The 24,384-nt window shown below is 36.0% G+C and overlaps 1 protein-coding gene across 2 annotated transcripts in view; it reads right to left on the bottom strand.

Annotated features, from left to right (window-relative positions):
- TNPO1 (transportin 1) overlaps window positions 1-23,715 on the bottom strand; it is an 85,461-nt gene extending 61,746 nt beyond the window's left edge. The window contains exon 1 of one of the 2 annotated variants that reach the window (XM_064481430.1): window positions 23,586-23,715. In XM_064481430.1, the coding sequence (XP_064337500.1) occupies window positions 23,586-23,600 (15 nt within the window). In that variant the 5' untranslated portion in view covers window positions 23,601-23,715. The remainder of the gene's footprint in view (window positions 1-23,585) is intronic. The other variant, XM_031446636.2, reaches the window with a different exon arrangement.
- Between the last annotated feature and the right edge of the window lie 669 nt (window positions 23,716-24,384).

The following is a 24,384-nucleotide window of genomic DNA, read 5'->3' as shown; positions in this document are numbered from 1 at the left end:
TCAAAGAAATGAAAATGTCAATAGGCCTGCTAAATTACAGATATCAGTAGAACTAGAAAGTTCTTTAAGAGATTCTCTAAAGTAATCAGAGATTAAGGATCAAGAAAGAAGAGAGGAAGAAGCAAAAACAACATGAGTCCCTGCTACCTGAGGAAATGAGCTCAACTAAATTAAAGGGCAGGGACCACAGAATATGGACCTTCTGATGTTACAAGTGCTAGGCACGTAGTAGGTTTTAAATTGTCCTTGAGGATTGATTAGGGTGACTAATCTAGTTCACCACTTGAAAGAATTATGCTAAGAGGTTAAAATTATAATCCTCTGGCATTGTAATTTATTGTCATCTAAGAGCTGAAAGAGTAACAAAAAAAAAAAAGAAGAAAATGGAAAATTTAAATAAATGTATTCTTAAAGTGCCCTTTCAGGAAGACCTTTGAAGATGACTAGACATGTGACTCAGATGCTAAAGTTTACAAACAAACATTTTAAAAAAAGAAGCTAGTACCAAAATGAGCAGGTGATAAGAAGGAAAATGTAATTTCAAAACTCCAATCCACAATCAAGTACTTCCTATATAATTCAGCCCATATTTACAACAGCACTCTGAGGCAGATTATTAACTCCATTTTATATTAACTGAGGTTCAAAGAGGTTAAATAGCTTGCCTGGCCAGTACATTGCAGATTGGCATTCAAAACCAAATCCGTGTAATTCCAAAGTCTGGACTATACCAATAATAATCAACTCTGTTATCATTTATGGAGCACTTCTATGTGCCAGTTATTTTACTAAGCGATTTAAATGCATGATCTCATTTAATTCCATGAGTGGGGACTACTGTTGCCTCTTTTCCACAGAAGAAAAGACTTAACGGAAGTTTAATAACTTGCCCAAGATGACAAGAGACAATAAAAAACAAAAGCAGGACTCAAACTCAGATGCACCCAACACCAGAGTCTGTGCACTGAACCATAATGCCATAGTATCATTCTGCCACATCCATGAACATGTGACTAACCCTTAACAGAACTCTTGGGTAGACTTCATGGATAGGCTTCTCTTTCCCTTTCTATTCTATGCATTACCAAGAATTCACAAGCTCTCTTACTTACATGTCTCCATTCTTCAGTTCAGGTGTGGATAACTGCACTTCGCTTTTCAGAGTTTAAATTTTTTATTACTCATCAAAATAAAACGCTGATAGGAGTGATACTTTCCATATATTTAACTTCTGGTCACAACATTTTCATCATCAAAACACCAATTCTCTGTTGATTTCCACAACAGAGTTAACTATATCACAATTGCTCTCACTCTCCATGTACATTAAGCTACTTAAACCAGTGGTTCTCAACCCTGACTACACATTATACTTACTAGGAACTTCAAAAAAATATGATGCCTGTTCCCTATGTCCCCCACTGATTCAGGGTAGGAGTGGGGCCTAGGCACCTGGGCATGGGGAGTGTTAAACAACTCTCAGATGGTTCTAATATACAACCAATTGAGAATCATTATACAAACTTCAATAAACCTGCTCTTGGCAATTTTTATTAGCATTCTAATGAGCATCAATGTTCCAGCTGTACTAGCCCTGTTCCAGCTGTACTAGGAATGACAGAAAACAGAAGAGTAAGAGAATGCAGACCGTACTGATTAATATGGAAATATTATAACCACTAGAAAAATGTCTTTGATGAAAACCAAAACATAAGAACATACTGTTTAAAGTCATATCATAATTTGCACTATGTGGTAAGAATTGCATGTGTTGGAAGCTATTAAGTGCTATGTTCATTTACTTTGTAATTTACCAGTAACAGAGACTGCATAAGGAGTTGGACTAGGTTCTTACAAGTGGAAACTTGGGAAAAGGCAAGATATGGGGGAACACATTAAGTTGTTCTATAAATTAAATATGTTAAGTAAATTATAAGTAAAACATACTTTTACAATTTTGGTCCTTGACTGGTCAAATATGATTTAAATTCATTTAGCAAATCGACTTATCTTGCAAATAATAACCGCATCTTTCTTTGAATGACAACATTAAGTCATTCACAAACTGAGAGTAACCTTTCTAAATGATAAGCCAGACATTAAAATACAAACAAACAAAATAAGCAAATTAGGTCCCTGATTCTTTTAGCATTGTAGATTCATTAATGAGCTTTACTAGGGAATTTCTTATTGCTCCATTCAATTGACTACTGTCATTGAATATGTCAACCTTACTCCAGTACAGTTTTCGTTTCTGTTGACATCAATTTAAGAAAAAATGCTCTTTTAAATTCTTCTCTAAGTAGTGTAACATGATTGTAAATTCCTTTTCAGAATGTTGACTGATCATTGCCAAGTGTTTCTGGGAAAAACAGCGCTTAATAATTTTCAAATTACTTGAATTTTTATCCCCAGTTTTCAAAACTAAACTGTGAGTGGAGGAAATAGTTTCAGTTATGTTAAGTAAGGAACTTGCCAAAAATCAATCGGTGAGTAAATGTTAAGATTTGCGTTAGATGGCTGAAAACTTCCCAAACTTGGGGAAAGAAATGAACATCCAGATTCATGAGGCCCAAAGGATCCCAAATTGATTAAACCCAAAAAGGGCTACACCAAGAATTTATAATTGTCAGAAGTCAAAAAATGAAGAGAGCATTTGGAAGCAGCAAGAGAAAAGCAACTCTTCACATACAAGGGAGACTCCATAAGACCATAAGCAGATTCCGCAATGGAAACTTTGCAGGCCAGGAGAGAGTGGAATGATACACTCAAAACACTGAAAGGAAAACAAAAAACAGAAAACAAAAAAAACCCCACCTTGTCAGCCAAGAATACTAGAACCAGTAAAGTTGTCCTTTAGAAACAAGGGAGAGATAAAGACATTCCCAAACAAAAAGTGGAGGGATTTCATCAATAGACAATACAAGAAATGATAAAAGGACATTCTTCAAGCTGTAAAGAATGCTTATTAAATAAAAGAATGCTAATTAATATCTTAAAAATATGTAAATGTGTAAAAGTGACTGGTAATGGTAAATATACAGTGAAACAGATTCTCTGATATTGCAATGGTGATATTCAATTCACTTACAACTCTAGTTTAAAAGTTACAAAACAAATGTATTAAAAATAACCATAGCTATAATACTTTGTTAATGGATAAATAATATAAAAATATGGAAACTGTAACATCAATAACCTAAAATGTGATAGGGGGAGAAGTAAAAGTATAAAGTTTCTGTATGTTCTTGAAGCTGTAATCAGCTTAAAATAGGATGTAAGATATTTTATATAAGCCTCATAGTAACCAGAAAGGAAAGAAATCTGTAGTAAATACACAAAAGATGATGATGATAAAGGAATCAAAGTAAAACACTCCAAAAAGTCATCAAATCAAAAAAGAAGCCAGCAAGATAAGAACAAAAGATCTACAAAACAAGAAACAATTATCAAAATGGCAACAGAAAGCCCTTACCTATCAAAAATTACCCTAAATGTAAATAGCTTATATTCTCCAATCAAAAGACAATGATGGAATAAATTAAAAAAAAAAAAAAGATACAACAAAATTCTGCCTACAAGAAACTCATTTTATCTTTAAGGACACACATAGATTAAGAGTGAAGGAATGGGAAAAGATATTTCAAGCAAATGGTGACTAAAAGAAAGCAGGGGTAGTTATACTTATAGCAGACAAAATAGACTTTAAACTAAAAATGGTCTAAACAGACAAAGAAGTTCATTATTTTTGACAAAGGAATCAATCCAGCAAAAAGATATAACAATTCTAAATATGAACCCAACATCAGAGCACCTAAATACATAGAGCACCTATTAACAGAACTAAAAGGAGAAATAAACAGCAATACAATAATAGTTGGGAACTTTAGTACTCTACTCTCAACAATGGATAGATCATCCAGACAGGGAGAATCAATAAGGATACAGTGGACTCGAAAAACACTATAGAGTAAGTGGACATAATAAACATATACAGAACATTTCACCCAGTAGCAACAGAATACACATTCTTCTCAAGTGCACCCAAAGCACTTGCTATGTTAGGTCCTAAGTTAGGCAACTAAATAAGTCTCAACAAACTCAAGACAGAAATTGTATCAATTATCTTTTCTGACCACAATGGTATGAAACTAGAAATCAGTAATGGGGGGAAAGCTGGGAAATTCACAAATACATGGAAATTAAACAACACATTCCTGAACAACCAATGGATGAAAAAAGAAATTTAAAAGATGAATGAAAACATATCTTGAGACAAACTGAAATGGAAACCGCAGCAAAAGCAGCTCCAAAAGGAAAGTTTACAGCCAAAACCACATATATCAAGAAAAATAAAGGTATCACATAAACAATCTTCACATCTCAAGCAACTACAAAAAGAACAAATGAAGCCCCAGCTTAGCAAAAGGAAGGAAATAACAAAAAATCAGGGCAGAAATAAAATAGCGAAAAAGAAAACAACAGAAAAGATCAAGAAAATGAAGAGGTGGTTTTTTAAAAGATAAAATGGATTCTAACAGGTTTGAGGTGTAGGGATAACAAGCGCTGGTGAGGATGTGAAGAAAAGGGAACCCTTGTGCACTGTTGGTGGGAAAGTAAATTGGTACAGCCCCTATGGAAAACAGGATGGAGCTTCCTCAAAAAGTTAAAAATAGAACTACCACAGATCCAGCAATTCCACTTCTGGGTATATATCGGAAGGAAAGAAAATCACTGTCAAAGAGGTATCTGTGTCCTCATGTTCACTGCAGCATTATTACAATGGCCAAGACATGGAAACAACGTATGTGCCCATTAAAAGAATAAAGAAAATGTGATACACACACACACACACAACGGAATTTTATTCAGCTGAAAAAAAAAAAGGAAATCCTTCCATTTATGACAATATGGATAAACCTTGAAAGCATAATGCCAAGTGAAATTAAGTCAGACAGAGAAAGACAAATACTGTTATGGTCTCACTTACACGAGGAATCAAAACAAAACCAAACCAAACCAAACCCAAACTCATAGAGAGCAGATAGGTAGTAGGCAGGAGTCAGGGGAGGGAAGAATGGGTAAAGCTGATCAAAGGGTACAAACTTCCAGTCGTAAGATGAATAAGTTTTGGGGATGTAATGTGCAGCATGGTGACAATAGTTAACAACACTGTTATTTGGAAGTTGCTAAGATAGCAAATCTTTAAAGTTTTCACTAAAAATAAATAAAATAAAAATACAAATAAAAATTGTAGCCACAAGGGAGGGTATAGCTCAAGCAGTAGAGTGCATGCTTAGTTTGCATGAGGTCCTGGGTTCAATTCCAGCACCTCCATTAAATAAGTAAATAAATAAACAAACCTAATCACCCCCCCTCCACACACACAAAAAAGGGAGGGTATAGCTCGGTAGTAGAATACATGTTTGGTATGCACAAGGTCCTGACTTCAATCCCCAGTACCTCCATTAAATAAACAGATGAATAAACCTAATTATCTACCCCCCTGAAAAAAATAAAAATTTAAAATAAAAAAAACTGTAGCCATGTCAGATGATGAATGTGTTAACTAAACTTACTGTGGTAATGACTTCACAATATATACATGTATCAAATCATTATGCTGTACATCTTAGACTTACACAATGTTATATGTCAATTATATCTCAATAAAGCTGGCAAAATAGAAAAAACAAATAAAAAAGAAAGTTTTACTGCTACTTCTACAAAAACAAAAAAGTTGGGTTGGAATGTATGTCTTCTTGGTCCAACATTTCTTTCACTTCAAACTGCATCTTTAATTCATGGTTCATAAAATATGGAGGTATAATTAATTAAAAGAGTAGCTTATCTTAAAGCAACATTACATGGTTTACTTACTTGATGGTTCATGTGTGGACATACATGCAAGATGGAGACAAATCTGTATGCACCCTAGCAAGACTACAATAGTTCTTGGTAAAATGCTGGTATTGAATGATTGAAAATATACAATCACCAGGTAAGCTGTTGATTATAGCTGTACTTATTTAAGGAGCTGGTAAAAAAGGGCTATGATGTGAATAGCCAAATATTTTCCTATGTTAATACATCTGAAATTATAAAGTAAGTCAAAAAAGGATATGATTCAATATTTTAGAATCTACTTTATGGTTTATAAAGTGAGACATACTGTATAGCTGATAGAGAGCTAAGCTGACAGTTTTCTGAAAAAGTAGATAGCACATGGGGACAACCATTACAGATCAATTAGATGGTAACTACAAGCATACTGTTTCATTACAGATTGCTCCTAAAGTTCTGAAGTAAGACAGCCCTATGAATTTCTCATTCATATCCAAAACTATCTTTGTTAAAGTGTAATGTGTTGATTGAATATTTCATTTTCACGCATAAATAGAAAAAGGAACATAGAACAATGTTCACTGGCAAGGGGTGAACTGGAAAATGGGTCAGAGAAGTTCAGACAGTAAAACAGAAGGGTGATAAATGGTAAGCTGTCAGTAGGCTGATTATCATTAGCTTTTATCTAATCTTTCCTTTGTCCACTGAAATCTCACTCACACATAACAGGGGCACATATCTTTCAGATTTCAGTTGCGGGAAGACAAACAGAGCAGAAAAAACTTATGAAAGGAAATCAATTTTAACAAATTTAGTTCCTGAGCTGAATATTATTCTACACTAGTTTTGTTGATAAGCAGGAACACACAGTAGGGGACAAGCACAGGCTCCAGCGTTGCACATGCATGGGTTCCAATCCCAGTTCTCCCAATTGTCTTTTTTAGGAAAGTGGCTTACCTTTCTGAGCCACAGTTTAGTCATCTGTGAAACGGGGCTGATGAGAAGATTCACTGAGAATGTAAAGTAATGCAACAGTGGGTACTTGAAAGTTTATGGCCTTCATAGTTCATCCTCAACTAAAATTATTAAAACCCAGATTTACTGATGATAGTTTGTACCATCAGGCAGAATTAAGATGAAGATTAAATTATTTTTGTATGGTCAAATATGCAACAAAATGGGCTGTTTGACATGCCATTTAAAATGAGGTGATATTCTATAGAAACAGAAAAATCAAGAGAAATATTGGAGAAACAGAGGAACAAAGAAAAGAACCAGAGATCAAATGGTGAATATTAAATCAGATATAAATATAATTAGTCTGTAAAAATTCTATAAGGGTGAAAACTAGCTGATTAAGGGCATTCCTCATGGTATGCAAGGAGATAGGAAAAGAGTATCATGAAGTAAGTTCTACAGGGGTAGTCCATAAATAGGGGGAAAAAGCAAGAAATAATGTTGTGTCAGATGGTATAGACAACTAACAGTTTAGTACGAAAAAACACCAGCACACACTCTGTGAGTGTTCAAGTCTGTTTTTTTATTACCATAACAAAGAAACAATGAAGCTTAACCAAGACTGAGACATAAAAAAATTAATATAAAACCTAGAATAAAATGTGAGATGGCAAACAAATCTGAGATTATACCAAACACAAAAGATAACGCTAATCTCTTATACATACTAAGAAAGTGTTCAGTTTATAAGAATATACTCTTCAGCTGAATCTTGGATTAAGAAGTTTATTGTTGTCTTATAAACAGAGACACTGAGTTATCAGACAATTGAATATCAAGTCCTTATCACCATCCATCCCCCTCATCAAATGAAACTGGAATTTATCAATCTAAAATTTAACTGTAATTAGAAAATAGCAATCATAACATCTTCAAAATGAAAACAGCATTAGACAACATCTAATTTTTTTTAATGGAGAAATCAAGACCTAGAAATCAACATTTTAAATTAATTAAGGAAAATAATTTGATATATATTTTTAAGGTACAGTTAAAACATCCAGTTCTAAATTATGAGGTTCTTTCCCCACCTTTGTCTTTTGTACAGTGCACTGATTTTCTGATGATTATGAGTAAACCCAAAGGCCCTTTCTCAACAGCCCATGTCCACAGAATGTGTCTTGTGATCGAATTTCCTAAACATAATTGATTACGCCAGGATTGGGCAGCCAACTCTCCATATGATGAATCCTGACACAAAAAGATGAGCTAGGTCAACTAGAATTCCTTTCTCAGAAATTTAAACAGGAAGTACTAGGATCATTTATCAATTACCAGTTCTCAAAGCAGAAGCTAAAAGGTCATGATGTGGTAGGCAGGTGCCCATCATTAGATTCCACATGCAAGACAAAATTATAAAGGGGTAGGAATTGTAAGCAAGCAGAGAATGAACCAGCACAGAGAGAAGCAAGGAAGCACTGAGCAACATTACATGGTTCACAAGAATGAGAGTGTCTGCTTCTGGGAGCCGCCTTGCTTCTGAATGGCTTTCTATGTGCACAAATGACTTAAAATAAAGCTCCTCCTTGCTTTTAAGACAATCTGAATTACTCTTTCTTCTTTGGAACCCAAAGAGCTTAATCAGAATAGAAATAGTAAATAACTATTTAAATATATAATCACATAATTATATTTGTATTATATAACAAACTATTCCCAAGATGTATTTGCTTTAAGTGAAGGAAATGAACTTTTTAGGGAGTCCTCTAGGAACTGTAGGGCTGGTATAATGAAGGCAGCAACTTTTCCCCAGATTATGCCATTAAAATGAGCAGACCCATCAATGTGAATATAATATTGAAAATTTAAAAATTTTTACAGCAATGGAAAAAAAGACTAAACTTTTAGAAAGCAAAAGAATTGTACAGGAAATTATACTAGAAAATAGTAAATGATAACTATTTATTTAGATTAAAAAACTGTTTTATGATTTCAGAGATCTAGTCTCAGACAGGGGCCATCCTGATAATTAAAGAAGTTTTACTTTTCCTTACAGAATGGGAATTATTTATGGATTCTATACTTGTGATCAGTTTGTTATGGTTTTAATACCCTATTTTGTATGGGAATAATTTTTAACAATGCTATAACAACAAATTAACATTAAAACATTTCAATGTAAAGATACACAGAAACAGTAAAACTAATACAAAATTTAAAATAAGAATACTAAATTTTTCTTTTTTATAAAAAATATTTCAAGCATCTCTCATCAACTTCCTAATTTTTCAAACATTGATGTATAATTTTGGAAATATCATTTAAGAAAAAAATCAATAAATAGCCTAATTAAACCGTATGTTGAACTAGAAGAAAAAATCCCACAAGAATATAAAAGCCAAAAGTAAATTAAAATGAATTTTAGATAGAAAAGAGGGTCTATAATTCTTCTACAATAGTTTTTGAGACTTCTGTACTATTAAGTTCTGATTCAATAATCATAACTAAAATATTTTAAACAAAAATTACTTACTAATGTATAAAAATTTTTGACTGCAGAAATAAATAAATGAGCATAGAACACAAATAATTTAAATTTGTCATTTACCATGGACTGAACTAAAAAAGGTTCACGTTTTACTGCTTTTCATTTTGCTAGTTATTTGTGTCATATATTTTACTTTTTAAGAAAATAATTTATAAATCATTTAAGTAATTTAAAATTAAGATTTATAGAAAATAGTAAATGAAACCTGTTCACTTAAAACTAAAAAAATTGTTAGAATCATCAATAAATTTCTTCTTAATATATTTTCTGCCTAACAAAGCTAATGTAATGACTAAGATGGGGTAGAAAAAATATGCTTACAAATTATTGTAACTTGAAACTAATGGTATAGTTCTGTGTGTCTAGTCTAGGTAGATACCATCTATGACCATATACTTACAATTGGTAGGCAAAGTAGTCTAATGAACTTCCTTAAAAGTACACACTATTTCTATTACACTAAACTGATTCTTAGAAAAATAAATTCACTTGTAGTAAGGCAAACATCTCATAAATCATTTTCCTGGAGTAGAATTGGGGACATAGAAAGCAAAATCCTTGTCTTAAGGCACATAATATTTCAATTTTAAGAAAAAAAGTGTCAACTCTGCATTATACATTCTTGCAGGAGTAAAAATGCATATTCTAGAAGGAAGAAACTTCAGAAATTAAGTCAATAAGCAAACATTTATTAGGCACTCATATTTGCTGAATTTTATAGCTGGAAACTATAAATACAATAAAGGTCTGGAAATCCTGTACCATATGGTTAAGTCTATTTTTAGTTTTTTATGGAACCTCCATACTGTCCTCCATAGCCGCTGCACCAATTTACATTCCCACCAATAGCATAGGAGGGTCCCTTTTCCTCCACACCTTCTCCAGCACTTATTGTTTGTAGACTTTTAAATGATGCCCATTTTGGCTGGTGTGGGGTGATACCTCATTGTAATTTTGATTTGAATTTCTCTACAGTAAGTGATGTTGAGCATGTTTTCATGTGCTTGTTGGCCATCTATCTGTCTTCTTTGGAGAGATGTCTATTTAGGTCTTCTGCCCAAATTTTGACTGGGTTGCTTGTTTCTTTGTTATTAAGGTGTATGAGCTGTTTGTATGGAGGTTTCTTAAAAAACTAAAAATAGACTTACCATATGATCCAGCAATCCCACTCCTGGGCATATACCTGGAGAACTATAACAACTGAAAAAGACACATGCACTCCAATGTTCATAGCAGCACTATTTACAATAGCCAAGACATGGAAACAACCCAAATGTCCTTCAATAGATGACTGAATAAAGAAGATGTGATATATATCTCTCTCTATAAAAACAAATAATGAAATACTACTCAGCCATAAAAAAGAATAAAATGCCATCTGCAGCAACATGGATGGACCTAGAGACCATCATTCTAAGTGAAGTAAGCCAGAAAGAGAAAGAAAATGCCATATGATATTGCTCATATGTGGAATTTAAGAAAAAAAGGACACATAACTTAGATGACTGATTTCTTGAATATGTGTAAGCGATATCATATGACTGGATTATTGCATTTTGTTGATTCTTATTTTGTGGTTGGCTTTATTCCTTTGATAACTATATAAGTTTAAAAAACTGTTCTTAGAAACAACGAACAGTACTACATATATGTATGCAAACTTAAAAAAAAATTTTTAAAAGATAAAAAAATTAAATAAAAATCTAGAAAGAGAGGGATGAACTAGGAAATTCCTAAGATTCCTTTGCTATTAAGTTCAACAATTCAGTATGTGGCTAGGTATTTTGATGAACTTCATTCAAAAGAATTTGAGATGTATGAGAGTTTCTATTTCCCCAAATCAGAAAATGGTAATTTTAATCTGAAATCACAATGCTATCCTGGTTACTGAGCAATTTAAACTCTACTAGAATCTCACTGGAGTGTGACTGTGCAGATTCTGTTTTACAAATAAAAATTGCCTGCTGTGTGTCTAGTCTGGTCAGCAAGTAACACCACCAATACAAAAGCCGCTAGCTGACTAGGTTATAAGGTTAAAATAAAACTAAGATTTTTATTAGAGCCTTTTTCTTTTTATGCCTCAACTTTTTATTCCTCTATTGGCTCTTAAGCTTCCACATCAAATTCCTACATTAACTCTTAAACTACTATACCACTATTTTGATTCTGAGCTTACTATCTATGGTAAAACAAGACTCCAAAAAAAAATCTCCTACCTTTACAGATTCTCCACTGCTTGATCCTTGAGTTATGGTGGGGGTGGTGTCAGGCCAGGGGAAGGATGGTATTTGGGGAAGTGACACAGACACTTGAACTCCCAGCCACAGGGTAACATGGGGCTTTAAGACCAACTGCCTCCTACCATGGGTCTTTTGTGCCATGATGAGCCAAAATAACACCACAAAAAAAGGAGTGTCAGAGATCTGGGGCCCTTGCCCTAGTTCTTCTCTGCATGAAGAACTGGCTGGGCAATCCTGTACAAACCATTTACACTCATTTGGTTTATTTCCTCATTTATAAAGCAACTAGAGCCCATGCTCCTTTCAGCTTCTAGAAATAAAACATTTAGTAAATATTGAGTCTTGTCATATTTTACATACAAAAGCCAGCCTTACTTCTTTTTTTATACTTGCTACTGAAATTCTTCAAGTCTTCAGGGAAACTTGAATTCAACTCAATTGTTCAAGTTTAGTTCTGAGACTACTAATTATCTGAGTGAGAGCTTCACGTCATTTGATTCTTTGAACAAATATGTGGGCTCCTGCAAAAGAGCACAGTCCTGTGCCAGGCTTAGGTCATTTCTTACCTAAGTCACATTCAACAATAAGTACAATCTTTAGTTGAAAATGTTATATACAAAACATTTTCATCATAACTCGGGTTTCTATCCAACAGAAGTCTTTATCCATTATCTCCTCAAAACTGTAAAACAGTATCAAGCTAAAAATCCAACAGAGCATTCTAACTCCTGCTCTGCAGCACCTGTGGTTTCAGTGATTCACTGTTTAATGCTCTTTCCCTACATTAAGTCTCCTAATATTTTTCTAATAAAGGGTTGACAAGCAGCATTTTATGAGCTGAAACAAATTCTTTTTGAAACATAGATCAGGACTCTTTAGTCCATGTCCATATATTGCCAACTAAACTTTAGCAAAAAAGAATTAACCAAAGTACTTTATTTTACCTTTCACAACAATCAGCACCAATAATCCTGAAAACATATCATTTATGCCAAAGTTTGATAAATTTTACATATGAAGTTTAAATATCTTCAGTTTTCTTGTTCTTTCTCCTGCTCATCAAAGTGACGTATTAAGTAACCTCTCATCCACCATTACAAAGAGTTATAATACAGATGTAGAAATTTAAAATCATCCTTTTGATTTAAGAATCATTTTCTCAGATCTATATATGTGACTTATTTGCCCACTTCAAACAAGGAATTTCAGATTTTTCCATGCACTACATGGTAAGCACTGTAATATGGAGCTTAAGAATACAAACTCTGGAGTTCCTCAGCTTCACTTTGAGTTCTTGCTCTGCCACTTATTAGTCATGAAAAGAATAATTAACCTATGACCTATAAAATGAGATAATTAATAGTACTTCTATCTCATGGGGTTGTTATAAGGATAAGATGGCAAAGTTCCATTAAAAAAAAAAAACCTTCTCTTTGTCTAAAAAAATGACAACCAAATGTAATATAAAACCCTGGACTGGATCCTGTACTGGAGGAAAAATGTTATAAAGGATGTTAGTGGGACAAGTGGCAAAATTATAATACAGACTAAAAAACAAAATTTCCTCAATTTGACAACTATATTTAGTTTCAGAAGAGAATATCCTAGCTCTTCAGGTACATACCTTAAGATATTAAGGAGCAGAGGGACAAGAACCTACTCTCAAATGGTCAAAAAAATAGTTAATTGCATGTGTGTGTTATGATTGGGGAAGAATGTGGCAAAATGTTAAAAACTGGTGAATCCAGGTAAAGTGTATACGGAGTTCTCTCAAGTATTCTCACAACTTTTCTCTAATTTTTAAAAAACATTTTAACTTTAAAAAATTATTTTAAAATATCTTAAAACCAGCTCTGAGCCTATTTACCCTCTACTACTGCTCAATTTTTCCATTCCCTCCCATTCGTGGAAACATCTTGAAAGTTGTATACAGTCACCATGGGCCCCTTCACATTGCTAAACCCCATGATACCTTCTCGGCCTCATCTTAATTTCTCCAGTGTTGAAAACTGCCAATAACTCTTTCTTTCACCTCTTAGCCTGTGGCATCACATCTCCCTGGTTTTCCTTTTATTTCACTGGCTGCTCTTTGTCAGTCTTCTTTGCTGACCTCCTCACCCCTAAATACCCTAAGCACCCTTCTCTTCTCTCTGTCTAACAATCTCATCCAGTTTGTGCCACTAAACAGTACTCTGAATTCCAGGCTCAAGTATCCAACATCTTATTAGACACATGCACTTGTTTGTTAAATGGGCATCTCAAACTTTGCTGGCTAAAACATAACTCTTCATTCTCTTTCCCATCCCATTCAAATCTGCTCCTCCAGTCCCCTATTATCATGAAGTGCTACTCGTGTTCATCTAGTTGTTCAGGTCAAACAGCAAGGAGTCATCCTAGATTTCTCTTATATCCCACATTTAAACCATCAGCCAGTGCTGTCAAAATACACTCTGAATCTGATCACATCTCAACTCCTCCACTGTCTACACTAGTCCAGATACCATTTTCTACAAGAGCATGGTCTACTACAATTGGTTTCTCTGCTCTCTCTTTCGTTCACTTATAGCCCATTCTTTGAGACAAGCAGCAAAAAACGATCATGTTAAAGCTGCAGTTAAGTCATGTCTTCTCTCCATCAGAACTTTCCAATGGTTTCTCATCACACTTGAAAATAAAACCTCAGATTCTTACGATAGCCTACAAAATTGTACCTAATCTAGGATCCTGCCTATCTCTCTGAACTAATCTCCTAGCAGTCTCCACCCCTACTTTCACTTTGTTCCACACTCATTTTCTCGGAGTTCCCTGATGTTGTTATGCTTTTTCCTACCAAAGAGTCTTAGTTTTGCTTGCTCTTTCTTCAAATATTCATATTGCTTCTCCTCATTCAGATTGCCGGCCAAATATGACATTTAAGAAAGGCAATGCTCTCTTCCATCTTTCCCCACCTCATTACTTTCTATTTCGTCTCCCTGCTTTAGTTAGTACCTATTTGTTTTTTTCCCTTTCTCTTCATTAAAAGAATCTTTAAATGAAAAAATAATATTCCTGCTCCTCATTTTATAAAAAGTAAACAATATAGATGAAATTCAAGTTCCCATCTAGCTCTTCTAATCCTGGTCTCCTCCCCAGAAGTACTTTAATATTCATTTGATGTGTATCGTTATAGAGCTGTTTTTTGTGCATTTAAATAGTATGCTTCTGTAGAAATAAAGAGTTCTATTTCTGGTCTATAAAAACTCATTCAAAATATGCCTTAGCTTTCCTATTTTATAATTATATATTTTATACTAAGCTCTATTTTATTACTAACTACAGTATGATTTATTGATAAACACTTATTTTATTTAAAATTTTACATCATTACAAGTCATTCATTTAATAAATATTTACTGAGTGCCTACTATATTCTAGGCACTGTTCTAGTTGCTGCAAATATGGCAATAAATAAAGCAAAGATCTTTGTCCTCTTGGAGCTTACACTTACGGGAGGAGAAAGACAATAAACAGAATATTTAGTGCTAACTTCTCTGCAAAGGCCCAGAGAGTAAGTATTCTAGACTTTACAGATGATGTGCAGGCTGAATACTAAGAATATATCTGCTGTATACTCTGTTTTTGATTTACAACCCTTTAAAAAAATGTAAAAACCATTCTTAGCTCATAGGCTGTACAAAAACAGGCCATAGGGCAATGGTGCTCTAGCTTGCTGACCCCCTGATAGTGTGTTAGAAGGTGGTATGTGCTATGCAAAAAGTAAAAAAGAATCCAGGATAAGGGGGAGAGGTGGAGGTAGGATGCAGTATCAACAGGGTGTTTAAAGAAGGTGAGATCTAAAGTAAGGTCAGTGAGCAAGGAAAGAAAGTGGTAGGTAGTAGGAAATGAGGTCAGGGAGGTAAGAAGAAAGGGGAGAGGGTTGGGCAGATTATGTAGAGCCTTGTGGGCCATTGCAAGGATTAGATTTTCTCTGAGTGAAAGGGGGAGCCATAGCAGAGATTTGAAGAGAGAAGTGACAGGGACTGTTTTACTTTGTAAAAGGTTTGCTCCGGCTACTATATTGAGGAAAGACTGCTGGGAGGGGCTAGGGTAGAATAAGGAGGCCAGGTAGCAACCTATTTAAGTAATCTAAAGAGATATGATGGTAGTGGTAGTGGCAGGGTGATGGTAGTGGAGAGGGTGAGGCATGATAACATTCTGGATGCATTTTGATAATGTAGGGGAAAAGAACAGCTTGTCCTGAAGGAACAGATATAAAGAGTCAAAGAAAAAACAAAGTCAAGAACAACTCCAAGATTTTACCCTGAGAGTGACATTGTCATTGACAGACCAAAATGAGAAAGTATGGATAGAGCAGGTACTGGGGAGGAAGTTTAGGAGTTAAGTTCTGGACGTGCTGAGTTTGAGGTCTATCATTAGATATTTAGGTACAGATACTGAATAAGCAGCTGAATGTATATGGAATTAGGAAGAGAAGCTAAGATCTAAATTTGAGCATTGCTATCATTTAGATAGTATTTAAAGCCATGAGACTGAATGAGATTACCAGTGGAATGAGTATAGACACAAAAAAACAAAAAACAAGGACTGAGTCCTGGGGCTAACACTAAGAGGTCTGTAAGAAGAAAGGCAAAGAGAACAACAAAGAGTCAGCACTGAGGGAGGAGATAAACAGGGGTGTGAGGTATCCTGCAAAGCAAAGAAGAAAGTGTTTCAAGAATAAGAGAAATAGCTGTGTCAAACGCTGCTAACAGATCAAGTTAAGATGAAGAGAATCAAGGACATATGGCACTTGGCAACATGGAAGTTATTGGAGAACCTAAGGAGCTGTTTCAGTGGGAATGGTGCAGACAAAGGCCTGACTGGAGTGGGTTTAATAGCGTATGGGAGGAGAAAAATTGGCAATATTAAGTATAGACAATTCTTTCAAGGAATAATGCTGCAATAGGAAACCAAAATATGGGGAAACAAGTGAAGAGTGGATCAATTTTTTTAAAGCTGGGAGAAATAATAGCTTATTTGTTTGCTGATAGAAATAATCCAACAAAGAAAAAGAATTGATGTGGAAGAATAGACGCTGTAGCAATGTCTTGAGCAGATGAGAGAGGAGAGAGGATGAGCTCTAATACAAAAGCAGAGACAAGAACATGAACAGTTCACCTTAAGTAACAAGCAGGAAGATAGCATGTATTAACACAGATGCTAGTAGGTACACTGGGTGGTCGGCCTGAGTGGAAGTGTTCTGATTGCTTCAATTTTTCTTAACAAAATAGAAAGCAGGGTCATGAACTGAAAGTGAGGACTGGAAAAGACATATTGAAGTTTTGAAGAAAAGATGGTATGAAATAGTCACTGAGGAGAGCGGGAAAGTGAAGAGACCAGGAAAATACAGTACAATCGACAGGCAGCATTAACAACTCACTTGAGGTGTATGGTCATGTGTCATTTTGTGTCTTCTTCCAGCCATACTAAGTTACATAGGGGCAGGTGCAAAGAAAGCAGACAGCTGGCTTTAACAAGGGCGTGGCTCTACTAAGCAAGTAAAGAGCAGGGGGACTCTCCACAGGAGTGAATAACCCAGGAATTTAAACTGCTTAAAAAAGGAAGTGAAAACATCAGGAGGATGTCAGGGAAACAGAAATAGGACCAATGGATTGGCAATTCCATTGCAGGTCAAAAGAAGATTAGGGCTGAGATACTAACTATAAGGAGTGAACTACTAGAATAGAAAGTATGGTCACAGAGTAGAACACATGAAATGGTAACCGCAGAGGGACGGCAGTTATTGACAATGCAAAAAGGTATCACTTTGGGAGTGAGTGACTGAGATGGAGTAGATGGGAAGAACACTGGAGGAAAGGTCTAGGAAATGAGAGGCCAGGGTACTGGAAAGATCAGGTATATTCTTTTTAAGAGTCTCATGCTCTACCGACTGAGCTAGCTGGGCAGCTGCCAGTATATTCTTTTCAATTTCAATATAAAGACTGATATGGTATTGGAGAGAGAGCGACAATGAACAATGGAGCTAAAATAATTGAGAAATGAGGATGAATGACCTGAAGGTTAGTAGTTGATAGCAATCATGAGGGGTAGCAGTTACATAATCAGATGATATAACCCAAAATGGAGGATTCTTGGGAAGCAGCGAGAGAGAATAGATTTTGAGACTGGATTTTGTGGATGATGGACTATAAATTCCAGAGGGCACAGTGCAGAAGATAAATGTTGACCTGCAAGTCTGGAGGTTCTGTGGCTATTGAAAAACACCCTTGAACACATGATTCCTACTATACTCATGTGTTTCTCTAATGAATGGAAATTGCTTAGGCTGAAATTTTTTTTTAATTGAAGTATAGTTGATTTACAGTGCTGTGTTAGTTTCTGGCGTACAGCATTGTGATTCAGGTTGAAAATATTTTTATTTTAAAATTAAAATGGCTGTACTGATTTATTCAGTGTTTGAGTTTCCTTATAACCTTATCCATACACACTAGCAAAATTTTATCACTTTAACCAACATGATGGATTAAATAAAAAAACCTTCACTGTTTTACTTAGCATTTCCTTATTGGTGGATAGAGCATTACTTCATGTTTATTGGCGAGCTATACTTCCTCTTCTGTGATTTTGCCCATTTAAGAAATTGAGTTCTCTTATTAGTTTACAGCACTTAGAAATAACCTATTTTTCTATTTTATTCTGCTCTTAATGACTCACACAAATCAATGTAAATTTCTCATTTCAAATCTTTCAATGGCTTATGCTAGGGCAACACAAGCCTCAGTAGGTATCTTGTCCTAAAACCCTTCTATGATGTACTAGAGATCGGCTAATTAAAGCGCACCAGTCCAATCTGGTCACACCCATTTAGGTTCCATACTATGACTGCTTTTGCACTACAATGGCTGAGTTGGTACTGTCTACAAAGCAGAAAATACTGTGTGGTCCTTCACAGAAAATGTTTGTGAACTTCTGCTCTATATCTTTTAGGGCCCCTGAACGGCTCAGTTTCAAGAACCCAGTAGGTTCTTACCTTTGCTCACATAGTCTTCTAAAGTGTTGTTCCTATTTCCCCTAAATGGCTAAGTCATTTCTCCCACTCCCTCATAGAATCTATTACTATTCTAGTCCTCCTTGGTTCCTCCAAAGATTTGTATCATAAAAGCTTGTACCCACACTTCACCACACTTTCTTGTTTAGGTATCTTTCTCTACACTAGTATCTAAATCTCTTGAGGACAAGTGACAATTACAGCACTAAAAACGCTCACTGAATGAATAAATGGTACACGAAATCCTTCATAATTCACCATCTTTCCCATCATCTTCCTTTGCTTCAGCTAAAATTAACTGTATATTTTTACTTCATTATTTTTCAAAAACATTTCTAACAGCAGACTAATGATCCATGTTTTATATTTATTTGTTTATAATTATGGTGGATACCACCTATTCCTAGTCATTTACTTGCATCTATTCAGTACGTTCAAGATTTGCTTAAGCATTTCTCTACCCTAATTCTTTGCCTAATAAAGACAAAAACAATGCAATATTGGCCTTTCTGGGATCAACCTTTTCATCTATGGTGGTAACATCTGTAACTGAGGATTCAGGGACTTCACTGATAATTATTTCACTATTGGCTTCAGAGTGCTTCAAAGTCAACTATAAAATGCAACTCAAAATTTTTTTGCTTTAGTTTTCAGTATAAAATTACTCTCACACATCTTATGGGTAGTCTTATTCTCCTTAACTGGAATGGAACATCTCAATTTTTTTTTTGTTTATTTTTCTGTTAAGACTACTTTGCTAGGGATTTCACTAAAATAACATATTTTTTCAGTTTACTTTTTAATGGGCCTTTGTCACTTCTCTTAACTCCCAAATTTGATAGATTTGGTTTGTGTTGAGGTCATTACTAAAAAGTGTTTTACCCACAAAGGCTTGCTGCAATCATTTTAGAAACTAGCTTTATATATTCGTTACCAATTACATCTCATCCAGATAAGGGTTTTTTTTTCCCTTTTTAAAATATATGTGGATAGTTGAGCCCTATCTGATTTACCTTGTAAGTTACTCATTTATTTCCAGCTCACTTACACTATCTTAATAATGTGGTCTATGATCTACAGTTAGTAGATTCACTGTTACAGTGAATTATAAGATTCACTATAAGATTCCATATTCATTCAAAGTACACATATTCATTATAAGATTCTGAATATGTGTATCACATAAAACTTTACAAATAAAAGACTATGAGCTTTGTGATTAGGAAAATCTAGATTCAAATCCAGTCTTGAACACTCTTGAGCCTTTAGGCAAAGTACTTACCTATCTATACTTCAGCTCTCCCATCAGTAAAATGGAAGCAACTCCCATGTGTAAATTTATACAGGGCTAGGGTAATGAGCATAATGTATGTAAAAGTAAAAATGTATACTAAAGGTCTACAAATGATGCATAGTTTATTATACAGAAAACAACGTTAATTCACTCTCCCTTCCTATATCAAGCAATATGGGTGATAAGTGCTGTGCTCCTTAATTTAAGTCCATTATTAAATTCTCTTAAGTAAAAGCAGTTTGGCAATGTAGACCATGAGCTTTGGATTTTCATACACTCTGACCCAGTATTTTCACTTTGGGGAATCTATCTTAATGAAATAATCTGAAACACAGAAATTGTTTTATGTACAAGGATTTTCACTTTAGTGTTTCATGTAATTGCAAAAAAAAAAATAGAAATTTTCTAACTATCCAACGGTAATATGTTTAATTTTGAGAAATTCACACAAACGTTATGTGGTCATTTAAAAAGATGCTGACAAAATAATTTAATAGCATGAAAGAATGCTTATGGTATTGGTGAAAAAAAGTAGAATGCAAAATTAATCATAAAGTCTCAATTGTGTAAAAATCAAATAAACTGAAAAAAAAAATTAGAAGGAAATGCATCAAAGGGTTTATAGTAAGTATCTCATGGTCCTGATACTAATGATTATTATTTTACAGTTGTTTTCTATAGTTTTCTAAAATATCAATGATTATGACAATGATGATGGTAACAACAGTTATCATTTATGGAGTATTTACTAAACGCCGGGTCCAGTTCTAAGAGCTTATTGTATTAACTCATTTAATCTTCGTAAGATTAATTTCTCAGAGTATGAGAAAATTGAAGAATAGTGAGATTAAGTAATTTGATCAAGGTTACATAGTTCATTATGGAAGGTGCCAAAATCTGAATCCAAGAAGTCTGGTTTTAGAGTTCCTGTTTCTAACTGCTATATGCCACTGAAGAGATTTGCTTTGTTTTAAAATTTTAACCATCAACAAGGTATATGTCAATTCAAATTTTGTGGTCTTTCAGGTATCAGCTTTCAACTTTCAGCTTCCTTTCAGTTCTGAGTTCAAGTATTTGCTCTGCCATTGGGTGCCATTTTGGAACAAGACATAGCCACCATTCTTATATGGGTTCTATCTACTCCAGAAAATTCCAAGACAAATCTGCACCCCTATTCCCTGTTCCAGTATCTCATTTAACCATTGAGACTCTGGAATTCTTAACACTCTTACTTATTACTGACAGTACTTCAAAGAATTCTAGTAAGGAGGCCTTGGAGCAACCAAACATGGCTTTTAGGAACTCTTTCTACACTAACACCCATCCATGTAACTACAAATCTACAGTTACCACCTTTGTAAAAATATGTCTTCCACTGTAAAGTTCTCACCCTCTGCAACCCAGGAGACTCCTCTTACCTGCCAACACTGACCAGATATCTACTATAGCACTGGATGAGGGGAACCTACTAAGAAAGATCTCCAACATCTGGGGAATTTGTCTCTGATCTTTCCTTTCTGAAGGTGGCATTATTCTCCACTGTTTTTTTAAAAACTTCATCAGTTAATTAATCACTTTGATTTTTCTCAGCTTTCTCACCCTTTTGCTGGTAAACCAATTTTTTTTTTTTTTAAGGAACAAGATCCTTTTGGCACTAATACGTAGTCAAATATCAATCCCAGCAAGAAATATTCATAATTTATACCTTGGGCAATAAAAATAACTTGTACTTATTGCTGTGTTCTTCTCTGTAGTTTGTGTTTGAAATTTATTTTATTACATATGTTACAGGTTTGGCTTCCTTTATAACCAAATTCCTTTTCTTTTCTTTTTTTCCCACAAATTCCTTTTCTTAAAAACAGTATCTGCAAAATCCAACATGGTTAAATGCAAGCAATTCTAAACATCATACATTTATATTTCAATGCAGCTCACTCAGTATTTAGAAAAAACGAGTTTATGTGATGGCTTTAACATTATACAAAGAAGAAAAACTAATCATAAAAACAATGAATACAACAACAAGTGTTGATAATGGAAATATTCTCAACCAGAATTATATATATATATATATATATATATATATATATATATATATTTACCATATATATATTTACCAAAATCTTATCCTGTTCACAATATATAATGGTAATAAGCTTAATTACTTCAAAAGATTTTTATAGATATTTCAGTGGGAGGAATTTAATAATTCCCTGAATACCTAGGATGAAGATGTAACCGAAACAAGGCTGATCTGGTGGGATACCCTTTAAGGAAAAAGAAAATGGAGCACTAATAGTTCATCAGGCTCACATTAAATTAAGTCAAGTAAAAACAGGACTGACAAACTGTTACGCATTTATGTACTGCATGTGCTGTGGAGTAAAAATGAAATCTGCACCTTTCTCTTTTGCAGTTTCAAGTTTTTAACTTGGCAGAGTCATTCTTTAAGAAACATGGAGTGCTGGGTAAAAGTGGAAAACAGAATCGTTTCTCAAAAAACGGAATCCTCCCCTGCTTCACTATGTGTAACTTATTTAACCATTCTAATATGAAAGCTTTCATAAACCAGAGAAATTTTAAGTCTAAAAGGAACTTTTGTTATCCTAAAAATGAGGATGCGAGGACAGCCATTTTACAACCTTACATTTCCAAATATCTATTACACAATACAATCTGCATTTCAAACATTTCCCCTTTAGGTTAATTTTTTTTTAAAAAAAGCACTACTTATGGACTTATCATTTGAAGTCATCTGCGTCAAAGCAGGACTGTTACTGAGCTGCTTAATACAACTGTCAAAATCAATCTGTGGATAGTCTCGCAACTTTAAATTTCCACATTTATACCTGCTGAGGGACCGAGTTAATTAGTGATTGTTAAGATAACGGACTTAAATTCTAAGCAATCCTTGAAAAACCCGATTGATTTTAAAAATCAGGAAACAAATAGCAGGTGATCGTTTTTCAGGGAAGAAAGCCATTCCCAAAACAGATTGCGGCAGCGGGTCTGCTTCTCAGCAGCAGTTCCCTGTTGAGTGTTTGCGTGGGAGAAGTACAATGTAGGGCAGAAGTGCAAAAAATATAAACCCACGCAAAACCCGTAGTTACAAACATTAAAATCATGTAAACATGTCGTGAGACCAAGAGGTCCCAAGGGGCGAGAATTGCCTGGAGAAAGCGATCAGCCAGCTGAGAGTGGAGGCGATGGTGTGTGCGGGGCCGGGACACCCGGGCGGGGACAAAGACGCGCCATCCGGGGCAGCGCCCGATTGTGCCCAGAACTGGCCGGAAGCAGCTGTCCCGGGGCAGCGACTGCGGCACCCAGGGACCTCAAACGCTGCGGCTTAATGGTCGACGGCAGAAGCCCCCGGGGAGCAGACCCTCTTTCTGCTGCCCCTAACGGGCTGCTGGCATGACCTCGGACACCTGAAGAGCCGCCGCCTGCCCCCTGCCCGGATCCCAAAGGACGCCCGGGCCTGCAGCTGTTGGGCTTAGAACCGCGCCGCCGCCGCCGTCGGGCTCCAAACGGCCGGGCGGACACTGCGAAGGCGGCGGGTCCGGCGCCTCTCCCCGCGGCCCGTCAGGCAGCTTGGAACAGCTTGCCTCCGCTCCCGCCCTCCAGTCCGGGGCCGCGCACCCTCACGCCACCTACCCGGTCCCACACCATCCCAGAGGCCTCCGGCGCTCAGGCCCTCTGCCGAAGCGGCGCAGCCTCCCGTCCGAGACCCGAAATGGCTGCGGAACAAAGAGAATCTGGGCTCCGCCGAGCGCCGGTCCGATTGGCCGGGGGGCGGGGCTCGCCGCGTGAACGTTCGGCGGCGGTCGCCTTGGCAACGACGGCGGGGCTGGGAAAACCGCGGCCTGGGCCTGCCGAGCCCACGGACCTACGCCCGGCGGCGCGCGGCAGTGGTTTCTAAACCGGTGCTGCCGCCTCAGGCCTCGGCCCGCCGCCGGGCTCCCGCTCGCGCCCTCTGCGGCCGGCACGCGGGCCCGAGCCTCTGGCTCACAGGAGAAACCGCGGCGGACGCTGCTTTGCGCCGTGAGGCCTCGATCAAAATGGCCCTGTAAGTGTGGCTGCCTAGGGCGGTCTAGGGCCCTCCTAGCACGATGACCCGACCCCAGCCTAACTTCCATACCTCAGAACCGCTTCCAAAGTGACAGCCCTGCCCAGGGAGCCTGTTTAACATCGAACATGCCGCATATCCCACAATAATGCAGTTCCATCATCTCTGGTAAAAAGCAGAAATGGCTTCAGTGGATACACAGGGTGGACGGCTGCCCGCTAGTATTGCAGGATAGGCTTCTGAGGTATGCTGTTTATAGCATATCAACTGCTCCGTGGTAAAATTAAATGACTTTCAAAATTAGGTTTTACGGTTTTATGTCTCCAGGTGTGTATTCATATAAAAGTGTAGTTTGTTGCTCTTAGAAATGACAAGTTCTCTCGGTAA

Source organism: Camelus dromedarius, chromosome 3 (genome assembly GCF_036321535.1).
Source record: "Camelus dromedarius isolate mCamDro1 chromosome 3, mCamDro1.pat, whole genome shotgun sequence".
NCBI lineage: Eukaryota > Metazoa > Chordata > Mammalia > Artiodactyla > Camelidae > Camelus > Camelus dromedarius.
Note: the sequence above shows the minus strand (reverse complement) of the source record. Positions and strands in the feature narration are given on the sequence as shown.